Here is a 12103-nt window from a genome sequence, read left to right as displayed (position 1 = left end):
ACCAAAAACCCCAAGAGAAAGAAATTCCAATACAAGCCATGGCAGCTTTAAAATTTTCCAAAAAATGCCTCACTTGATGTCATCGACCTCATGATTTTCCTACTTGGAGACAGATAAAAACCCTTACTAATCAAGCTGAAAATCTGATTTCTCAACAGGGAATGCCTCAGAATCCTAAAAAGATTTTTGTCACTATGTTTGCTTTGCTTGCTTTTGCTTCTCCCTGCTGAGGCTGACTTGATTGATTACACTTATTGGGCTTATATACCTAACCTCCCCTTTTATTGTAGGTTATAGAATGGACAGATATAGGACCAATCGTATCCACTAATGACTCAACACAGATGCCCCCTCCTTGGAGCTTGGAGGGGCCCTCTCATCCTGAGGAAGAAGGAAGACTAATTAACATTCCCCTAGGCTATGAAATCCTTCCTTTATGCATGGGCCAAACAAAATTATGTATTAATGTTAGTCGACAAACATGGGCTTCCATCTTGGCTCCGAAAAAGGAACTTCCACACATTGGTTAGTTTACTGCCCTGTCCTTTTGTAAAAACCATGTCAATACTACCAAAACTCTAGGAAAAAGACAAAAGTTAAAATATAAGGAGTTTACTTATAAAGACTTTAAATATACTCCTGTTTATTAAGATAAATGTCAAGCTAAATTAGGGAAATTAATGTTTATGGCCATTTACACCATTGTTGATTGGGAACCCCATGGTATGTGGGTATCCAACTGCTCAGATGATACTAACAGCACTATGTGTGACTCTGCTACTCAAGTAGCACAGGTCACTAACACTACAATGGAGTATTACCATGACAAAGGACTTCTCGGAGCGGGGGGCGGGTTGATGGTGGAATGCCCCCCTCCTCGTCCTCGAATCATCCTCAATAAACAGACTGGGCCGGAACAATGGAACATCTGGAAACTTGCTGTGAGCGTGGAAGAACTTGGGACTTGGACTGGACATTTCACAGGGACCAATAATAGTCATAGAAACTATTTCTTTCATTATAATCAATCATATTTCATACAAGCTTGTGTTCCCCTTCCTTTTGTTCTAACTATAGGAAGTTTACAATTCAATAAGACTTTACATTCTTTTTTTTTTTTTTTCAATTCGCTCAGTCGTGTCCAACTCTTTGCAACCCCATGGACTGTAGCCTACCAGGTTCCTCTGTCCATGGGATTTTCCAGGCAATAGTCCTGGAGTGGATTGCCATTTCCTTCTCCAGGGGATCTTCCCAACCCAGGGATCGAACCCGCGTCTCCCGCATTGTAGACAGATGCTTTACCGTCTGAGCCACCAGGGAAGTCCAATAACTTGCATAAATTGCAAATTATATACTTAACTCTTCTGTTTCCTTAAGAAATGAATCCCTTTTGATTCTTCGATCTCAACATAGTCAGTGGTTACCAATAAATCTCCAGTGGCCCTGGGAAGACGGTCCCATGGCAGGACTTGCTTCCCGGTCACTTACTAAATTGCTCTGGTGATCTAAACGATTCATTGGATGGCTGATTTGGGGCATTTGGGGATTGATAGCTATTTGCACCACTGCTGCCGTCACTGACGTTGCTTTACAAACCTCAATTCAAACACATAATTTTATCCAAAATTGGACTAAAGATGCTCATACTATGTGGGCCACTCAGGCTCAGATAGATGAGGATACTGAAGATGAAATACAGGAATTAAAGACAGCCATCAAATGGGTTGGAGATCAATTAATAGATGTACAAAAAGAGGTGATGCTAAAATGTGATTGGAATTCTACTCAATTTTGTGTTCAGTTCAGTTGCTCAGTCGTATCTGACTCTTTGCAACCCCATGAATTGCAGCATGCCAGGCCTCACTCCTGTTCAATTCAATAATAGTGCCTACAACTGGGAACAAATCAAATTTCATTTATAAAACACACATGATAATGCCTCTCTGAATGTACAATTATTATAAAAAGAAATCTTTGAAATGTTTTCTAAAAATCTGTCCTCTTCCACTAATTTGAAAACTTTAGCTGAACAACTAGCTGATCAATTATCTGGGCTAGACCCACGCAGATGGTTTCAAAGCATGACTCACGGCATCGGGTCTAAAACTGTAAATTTGGTGATTATCTTGACAATTATATTTGTCATTTACCATTGCCTTCATGCAAAAATTGTTAAAACTAAACAAACTCAAATGGTCAAAACCCTTTTCACAAATATTATAAATAAATAAGGGGGAATTGTCAGGGAATGTTTAACAGGAGGATTCCTATGTGCTGTTTCTCATAAATCCTCTGTTCCTTATTAGTTTCTGTTATCAGAAACCAGTGGAGCAGCACGCTGCTCCCAGGACTGAGGTCATAGTGAGAGGGTAACAGGCAGGAAGGCCAGGGGTCTCCAAATGGAGGAAATAGCCTGCACGTGTCAGACATTTTTATCTCCCTTAAACGTGTCAGACATTTTTATCTCCCTTAAGTGGCAGGAGGAAACAAACTAGCGATATTTTTTTCCTTCTCTATACAAATTTAAAAGCAGGTTTCTCTTAAAATTCTGTGTTGCCATGACACGTTTCACCTGAAGTTAACCAATGTCTTTTTTTTATGGAAATATTTATCTTAAGCTATGCTAATGTGCTATGCATTTACCCCAAACTCTGTCTTCAAGTTGGTTCTGCCTTTTGGGCTCAGAACCTACTTGATAAACCAGTATGTTATACTCCGATATTGTCCCTCTAATCTATGTAAAGGACACTATTTGTATGGTGTTCTGCCCTTCTTCAAGATTCAAGTTAATCCTTTTATGGCCCAAGATAAACCATTTGGAGCCAAGATTATCCCAAAATACATCTTATGGGTGAGGGGCCTGGTGCCGTTCTAAGTTTTGAGACATTCCTTTCTTTCATTAACAGACTGCTGGTCTGCCTCGTTCTGATGCCTATGTCAGAAGCTTTCTCTATCTCCTTTATACTGTAATAAAACTTTATTACACAAAAGCTCTGAGTGATCAAGCCTCGTCTCTGGCCCCAGATTGAATTCTTCTCCTCTGGGGGCCAAGAATCCCAGCGTCGTGATTCAACAACAACCTTTCAATAGGATGAGACAGGCTTGAATCTCCTTCAGTAAACATTCTCCTTACAACAAAACTGCTTAGTCTAGATCCTCTTTCTTGAGATATGGATTGTCTCCTGAACTTGTGACCATTATTAATCTCTTGTCTCCTTGGTAATTGTTGTTGTACGTTTGGTTTTCTGATCTTTATCACTGTCAAAAGAAATTTCTTGCACAACAGCCTATATATACTCACAGAAAGATCACTAAAGCACCTTTGCTCCATCAGAGCATGGGTCCCCGTGTCTGTCTTTCTTTCTTCCTCTCTCTCTCTCCATCCCTGCGGCTCTCTCTTTCACTTTCTTATCTTCGACTCCAGACCACCAGGTTCCGGTCCATTGGTCCATTAAAGGACCCCAACATCATCTCTTTAAGCATTTCTATTTGTTGTGATCCACACAGTCAAAGGCTTTAGCATAGTCAATGAAGCATAAGTAGAATGCATATACATATCTTTTCCAGATGTTCAAGCTGGTTTTAGAAAAGGCAGAGGAACCAGATTAAATTGTCAATATCTACTGGATTATCAAAAAAGCAAGAGAGTTCCAGAAGAACATCTATTTCTGCTTTATTGACTATGCCAAAGCCTTTGACTGTGTGGATCACAACAACTGTGGAAAATTCTTCAAGAGATGGGAATACTAGACCACCAGATCTGCCTCTTGAGAAACCTGTATGTAGATCAGGAAGCAACAGTTAGAACTGGACATGGAACAACAAACTGGTTCCAAATCGGGAAAGGAGTACGTCAAAGCTGTATATTGTCACCATGCTTATTTAACTTCTATGCAGAGTACATCATGAGAAATATCAGGCTGGATGAAGCACATGCTAGAATCAAGACTGATGGGAGAAATATCAATAACCTCAGGTATGCAAATGACACCATGCTTATGGCAGAAAGTGAAGAAGAACTAAAGAGCCTCTTGATAAAAGTGAAAGAGGAGAGTGAAAAAGTTGGTTTAAAGCTCAACATTCAGTAAACGAAGATCAAGGCATCTGGTCCCATCACTTCGTTGCAAATAGAGGAAATAGGGGAAACAGTGGCTGACTTTAGTTTCGGGGGCTCCAAAATCTCTGCAGATGGTGACTGCAGCCATGAAATTAAAAGATGGTTACTCTTTGGAAGGAAAGTTATGACCCAACAAAGGTCCATCCAGTCAAGGCTATGGTTTTTCCAATAGTCATGTATCGATGTGAGAGTTGGACTATAAAGAAAGCTGAGCGCTGAAGAATTGATGCTTTTGAACTGTGGTGTTGGAGAAGACTCTTGAGAGTCCCTTGGACTGCAAGGAGATCCAACCAGTCCATCCTAAAGGAGATCAGTCCTGGGTGTTCATTGGAGGGACTGATGTTGAAGCTGGAACTCCAATACTTTGGCCACCTGATGCAAAGAGCTGGCTCATTTGAAAAGACCCTGATGCTGAGAAAGATTGAGGGCAGGAGGAGAAGGGGACGACAGAGGATGAGTTGGTTGGATGGCATCACTGACTCAATGGACATGAGTTTGGGTAAACTCCAGGAATTGGTGATAGACAGGAAGGCCTGGCGTGCTTCCGTCCATAGGGTTGCAAAGAGTCAGACACGACTGAGCGACTGAACTAATCCATGTCTCAGATATATATAGATATATATCCACATATGTGTATTTGACAAGTCACTCAGTCATGTCCGACTCTTTGCGACCCTATGGACTATAGCCTACCAGGCTCCTCTGCCCATGCGATTTTCCAGGCAAGAGTACCGGAGTGGGCTGCCATTTCCTATATGTGTGTATGTATATATAAATGTGTGTGTGTGTGTATATATATATATATGTATATATATGTGTGTGTATCAGAAATATGGATAAAGTTTCCTAGAAAATTTTAAATGAAAAATGATTAAAATGTTTAAGGCTTTTGATACCCACCCCACTGGGGCATGGAATAGGCTGGGAAGTGAAAGGATAAGCGCTTCTTCCTTATAGTTAGTTCCACCCTTTTTGACTTTTTTAATTGTTCCATTCATTGTTTTGTTAAAAAACAAAGAAATTTTTCTTTAATAAGTTAATAAGCTAGTTAGTTCCAGAAATAAGGAAGTAGCAGGAATGGAAAGGAGGGGGCAGATGTGATAAACATATTGAAGGAAGTATTATTTGGACTTGATAATTAGTTTAACATGAAACACAAAGAAAGAGAGGATATAAAAATATTTCTAAAATTTCGAGACTGAATAATCAGGAGAATTTTAGAGCCACTGTCACAAATAGGGAATTTGGGAGGGCAAACTTGTCTGTGGGATGTGTGATGAATATAGATTCAGATATTTGTCTATAAAAGCCAACGTTTTAAAAAGGTGAATTTAAATTTTTAAAATATTTCTCCATTTCAAATATCAAAACCCAGAAGACAAATTCATTCTGTAGAAGGTGCACCTTTTCTGTGTGCACCTCCGGCTGTATCTTCAAACGTTGTCAGGTTGAAAAATGAAGAGAAATATATATGATCCATAGAAAATATTCAAAGACTGTAGGAAAAGGTGACAGTCCTCCATGCTCTATTGCAGGGTTGGGAGCAGGAGAGGAGGTGAGACTAAATTAACTACCAAACATCCTGGGAGAAAAACAAATCAGTGCTTCGGAAAACAACACTGACTTGCCTAAACCAGGGGAAACAAGATGATTCTAAGCCACCAAGCTACAGATGAGTAACCTAGAAGGGAATTAAATTTTAAATTCACTTTTTGTCCGAGGGTTGAGGTGAGGAAGATGTGTAGGAGTGTCTTCTGTTGCTGAAAAATGAACAAGCTCAGTTTACATGGAAGTGCAGTTTGTAAATGTATGCCAACAGCACCACCTACTGGACACAAGATAGACTGTCACAGACCTGGTCTGACATTCCTCAAAGTGTGCATGTGTACATACAAACACACACACACACATTCGAGGGGGGAAAATATCCAGAGGTTTTGATCTTAAGTATACATTCAAAATCCAGTAATAAAATATGTTTCTCCCGTCTATGTTAGCTAAATTAGCTAAGGGTATCTATGTGATTTGGAAGTTTCACTTATACTTGGGATATAGAATATCATTCCTACCCTAACAAAGAGAAAATACTTTGTGTACCACAATGTATTTTTCGGAAACCATCTGTGGCAGGCAGAAAAATGTCCCCACTCCCAGCAAAAAAAAAAAAAAAAGTCAATGTCTTAATTCCTGGAATCTGTGAATACATGATCTCATGTGGCAAAAACATCTTTGCAGATGTGACTTTGGAATGGAAAAGAGAGCCTAGACTACCCAGCCGAGCCCAGTATAAAAACAACAGAGGTCCTTAAAAAGGGGCTTGGGAGAGAGTCAGAGACAGAGAAGGAGATGAGAGGTCAGGAAGCAGAAACTGGAATGAACTGATTGCTGTTTTGAAGACAGAGGAAGGCCCCAACGTGGAGGAATCCAGGTATCCTCTAGAAGCTGAACAGACTGGATGGATTCTCCCCAGAGCCTCCAGGACACAGTCCTGCCAACACCTTGATTTTAGCCCAGTGAGAATGATTTTGAACTCTAACCTCTCAAACTCTTAAGATAGTAATTTGTGTTATTTTAAGCCACTAACTTCATGATTATAAAGAAAGCTGAGTGCCAAAGAATTGATGCTTTTGAACTGTGGTGTTGAAGACTCTTGAGAGTCCCTTGGACTGCAAGGAGATCCAACCAGTCCATCCTAAAGGAAATCAGTCTTGAATATTCATTGGAAGGACTGATGTTGAAGCTGAAACTCCAATACCTTGGCCACCTGATGTGAAGAACTGATTCATTGGAAAAGACCCTGATCCTGGGAAAGATTGAAGGCGGGAACAGAAGGGACGACAAAGGATGAGATGGCTGGGTGGCATCACCAACTCAATGGACATGAGTTTGGGTAAACTCTGGGAGTTGGCGATGGACAGGGAGGCCTGGCGTGCTATGGTTCATGGGGTCACAAACAGTCGGACACGACTGAGTGAACAAGTTCATGCTATCTGATGTCTATATCAGGGTGTGAGAACACGGGGCGTTGGCCCCAGAGAGCCGGGGTGCATATCCAAGGGGTGATCTCAGTGAGCCCAGACTCCTGCAACTTCCTGTACAGAGAAAAGAGCTAAATTCTTTGAGGTATTTGGTTTCCTTTAACAATGATCCTTTGACATTTAGACTACCTGCCTGTTGTTGCTAGACTTCTATATAAGCTGGCTCCCCGCCAGCTGCCTCCTGGAACAGTTCTCTCAGGGTTCCCTGAGATGCTATCGACCAGGCTTGAGGTCCTAAAAATTCCTGCCAAAGAAAACGTAACTCTCAACTTTCAGGTTGTACGTATTTTTTCAAGTTGACAATAGACATTTTAATTTGTAGTTTAAAACTACCCTTCTCCCCAAAATAGAAAGCTCATGACAGGCTTCAATGGCAAACCCACCAAACACCAAGCATAAAAGGAAACAGGAAATTTTTCATACCAGCTCTACATAAACCCACACAAGATAGATTAGAAATACTTCTCAATTCATTTTATGAGGGCAGGCTTACTGTGATATCAAAACTAGACAAAAATGTATTTCAAGAAAACTACAAGCCTGTATCCCACATGAACACAGAAAAATCTTCAAATAAGTGTTAGAAAAAAAATCCAGCAGTACATAAAAATGATAAAGCATTGTTGACAAAGTGCAGTTCCATCCTGGGAATGCAAGATCGTTCAAGAATTGAAAACTGTTGACAAAAAGCTGGCACTCGCCAGTGGCGTTTGCCATCTACCTCTGTGGGGACTAAGTCCTCTGCGTGCAGCTGTCAACCTTTGACACGCCTGCAAAGAGTTCAGGGTGGGCAGCAGGAATGAGGCACTCTGTGCTCCGGGAGAACTGGTGAAACAGTTATTTTCAGGAACTGATTTTACGAGCCCAATGCTTGCATCTCCTAATATTCAATAAAAGTACTAAATCCCTTCATGGTGACATCAGCTCTTCATCACTAGCAGAAAACCTTTTGTACGATAAATGCTTGACTGCATGAACTCTCCCTTCACCGGAATCACATAAACTGACCTTCCCCCACACCCCACCTCTTTGGAGCAGTCTCTCAGAACCATCGAGGTGCTGTCTCCAGGGTGGCAGTCTTCATTTTGCTCCAAATAAAACTTAACTCACATCTCTCATGCTGTGTATCTTTTTTAAGTCAACAAAATCAGTTGATGTAATTCACCTTATCAACAGAAAAAGAAGAAAAACCAAGAGTCTGATTCAAAATGGTGACATAGAAGGATCTTGAATTTAATCTTCTCTAATGGACACTAAATCTACAGCTAAGAAGGCAAAATTTTCCTCTGTGGGCGATGAAAAAGATGAAAACCTCCTAGCTAAGTGACTCCTATGCATCAGACAAATGAGGAAAAACCTACAATGAAGCTGGGAGGTGAGACTGAGACAGTCTCACCATAAACCTCACCCGAGCACACTCGCTCCCCCTTGCCCCAGACTGCCAGGATCTCCCAGGACTGCTTGCACACTTGGTCTGGCTCAGCAGTCACAGAAGCTGCTGCTCACGAGACACCTCCTGGTTGCCTGGCTCTGGTGGCCACTGGGGCTTGCACGCAACTGTCCCACAGGAATGTTACAATCAGTCATCCTTGACCTGTTCCCCCTGCTCAAAGACAGCAGCTTGAAAGAAGTAAAACTGTCATTATTTACAGATGACATACTAAAAAGAAAACCCTAAAGACACTACCAAAAACTACTAGAATAAACGAATTCAGTAAAGCTACAAGATAAAGAAAATATATACAAAACCCCCCTGCTTTCTGTACAATATAACAAACTATCAGAAATTAAGAAAACAATCCCATTTACTACAGCATCAAAAAAATAAAATAAAATATTTAGGGATAAACTTAACCAAGGAGGTGAAAATTCTAAGAAACTGATGAAAGAAGTTCAAGACATAAATAAATGGAAAGATATATATTCCATCCTTATGGATTGAATAATTAATAGTTAAAATGGAAAGATATATACTCCATACTTATAGATTGAATAATACTGTTAAAACGGAAAGATATATATTCCATACTTATATATTGAATAATTAATACTGTTAAAATGGAAAGATATATATTCCATACTTACGGCTTGAATAATTAAAAGTCCATGTGACCCAAAGCAATCTACAGATTCAATGCAATCCCTATCAAAATCTCAATAGCATTTTTCACGGAAATAGAACAAACAATCCTAAAATTTTTATGTAATCACAGCCTCCAAATGGCCAGAGCAAATAGCATTTTTCACAGAAATAGAACAAACCATCCTAAAATTTTTATGTAATCACAGCCTCCAAATGGCCAGAGCAAATAGCATTTTTCACAGAAATAGAACAAACCATCCTAAAATTTTTATGTAATCATAGCCTCCAAATGGCCAGAGCAATCTTGAGAAAGCAGCACAAAGTTGGAGACAACATGCTTCCTTATTTTCAACTATATTATATAGCTATGGTACCAAAACAGTAAGGCATTGGCTTAAAAGGGCTTCCCTAGTAGCTCAGACGGTAAAGAATCTACCTGCAACGCAGGAGACCTGAGTTCAATCCCTGGGTTAGGAAGATCCCCTGGAGAAGGGAATGGCAGCCCATTCCAGTATTCTGGCCTGGAGAATTCCACAGACAGAGGAGCCTGATGTATAGTCCATGGGGTCACAAAGAGTTGGACACGACTGAGTGACTAACACCAACTATTGGCATAAAAATAGACATATAGTTTATACAGATCAACACAGCAGACTAGAAAGCCCGGAGATAAACCCAGGGATATATGGTCAATTAACGTTCGACAAAGAAGCCAAGGATATATAATAGGAAAAGAATATTCTCCAGGATACAGTGTTGGGAAAACTGGATGCCACATGTGAAAGAGTAGAACTGGGCCTGCACCATACATAGGACTTAACTCAGGACGGATTAAAGTCGTGAATGCAAGACCTGAAACCACAATTCTCAGAAGAAAAACATGGATGGCCACCTCCTTGACATCAGTCTTCGTGGTGATTTTCTGGACAACAAAAGCAAATATAAACATGTGGGGTTACATCAGTTGAAAAGCTTCTGCACAGCAAAGGAAACCATCAACAAAATTAAGAGGCAACCTACAAATGGGAGAAAATATTTGCAAATCCTATGCCTGATAAGGGGCTAATATCCAAAATATTGGAAGGTAATATCCAAAATATATGAAGAGCTCAAATAATAGTAACAACAAAAAACAATCTGATTTAAAAATGGACAGAGGATCTGAATAAACATTTTTCTACTTAAGATGTACAGATGGACAAGATATACATAGTGTGGGGCGTCTCCGCCGGCTCACATGAGTCATCTTCGCCTCCACAGAGCAGCAGGAGGGCTGTCCCCAGACGTGTCCCCCTGAAACCCAAATGCACTCCGTTAACCTTCATGACTCATAGAAGCCAGAGAAAAGAAAACATTAAGACAGATCTGGTAACATGTTTTATTCATATGACTTTTCTCCAAGTGACTTTCACATCAGGAATGTTTGGGTTTTGTTTTTTAGTTTAAGTTTTTAAATCAACTTTTCCAATAAGCAACTAGTGTTAGCACTGCTTTAACTGATGCCCACATAAACGTGCTACCAATAAATGAGAATGCTTACCGGCTTATTAGATGCTATGTATGTGCTTAGTGGGTAACTTGTGTCTGACTCTGCAACCCCATGGACTGTAGCCCACCAGGCTCCTCTGAGAGTCCAGGGGATTCTCCAGGCAAGAATACTGGAGTGGGTAGCCACTGCATTTCCCAGGGGATCTTCCCCACTCCAGCATCTCTTACATCTCCCAAATTAGCAGGCGGGTGCTTTACCATCTGAGTTACCAGGGAAGTCCCCCACTTTAACTCCTCCCTCATCCCCTACTGCCCAGGAAATTCTTTCTGCAGTGTTGTATTTCATGCTTTTCAACCAAAAGTCAACTTTTAATAACTTTCGACAATTCAGTGGTCAACTGATAACACTGTCAACTGATTAGCCTGAAACAAATACATCCTTGTTCAATACGTAAATCAAATAAGTTTTCTAGACATACACCCACGAGAAATTCAGGAAGATGGAAATGTTTATTATTATTATTATTTTTTTTTGGAAATGTTTATTATTCACTAATCTTTTGATTGCAACCACTACAATTTTTTTGGTTTAACTTGGTAGCAAACTTGATTAATAACACTTCCAGGAGTTCACAATTTCAAGGCTAAGGCTCTGACTAAGGTAATATGGTTATCAATTTAATATAAATGAAGCTTTTAAAAAAGGGTGAAAGCAGTCTGCCTCTTACAGGAAAATATAAATGATCCAGACTTTAGTCCTAGTAACATAAGTACACTTTAGTGCTACAACAGTTAAAGAGAAAGATCTTAACTAAAGATCAGAAAGGAGCACCGCTACATTCTTTTACATTTATGTTTTGGCCACAGCATGCTAGCGTGAGTAAGGCAGTGTGCTCAGCACTGGCGTGTAGAGTGTGGTGAGCTGCGCTGCAGGAAGGCAGTGGTGCCGGGCGGACACGGCGTGGGGCAGCTCCCCAGGCTCCCGTCAGTCATCTTCGCCTCCACAGAGCAGCAGGAGGGTTTTCTTGTAGTCCCCAGACGTGTCCCCCTGAAACCCAAATGCACTCCGTTAACCTTCATGACTCACAGAAGCCACAGAAAAGAAAACATTAAGACAGATCTGGTAACATGTATTATTCATAGGACTTTTCTCCGAGTGATTTCACATCAGGGATGTTTTAGAGAGTATCCTACTGATGAGACTGATGTTTACCTTTTAATTTTACCCCTTAAAAGCTCAGTCCTGTCTAAGACAGTGAAGTGTGTTCTCCCCTCCAGTAACACAGAGAACAGGGAAGCTTTTATAACCATGTTCAACTCAAGCTTTCTGAACAAACTTAAGTCTCTGTCACACAGTATATGTCTGGCCATGAGGGG

The 12103-nt window shown here is 40.5% G+C and overlaps 1 protein-coding gene across 1 annotated transcript in view; it reads right to left on the bottom strand.

Moving 5' to 3' along the window:
- Positions 1-10602: 10602 nt before the first annotated feature.
- ANXA5 (annexin A5) overlaps positions 10603-12103 on the bottom strand; it is a 32336-nt gene continuing 30835 nt past the window's right edge. The window contains exon 13 of the mRNA XM_012179394.5: positions 10603-11774. Coding sequence (XP_012034784.2) covers positions 11712-11774 — 63 coding nt within the window. The 3' untranslated portion in view covers positions 10603-11711. The remainder of the gene's footprint in view (positions 11775-12103) is intronic.

The sequence above is a fragment of the Ovis aries genome, chromosome 6 (assembly GCF_016772045.2).
Source record: "Ovis aries strain OAR_USU_Benz2616 breed Rambouillet chromosome 6, ARS-UI_Ramb_v3.0, whole genome shotgun sequence".
Classification (NCBI taxonomy): domain Eukaryota; kingdom Metazoa; phylum Chordata; class Mammalia; order Artiodactyla; family Bovidae; genus Ovis; species Ovis aries.
The sequence above is the reverse complement of the archived record's forward strand: the minus strand, read 5'-3'. Positions and strand labels throughout refer to the sequence as shown.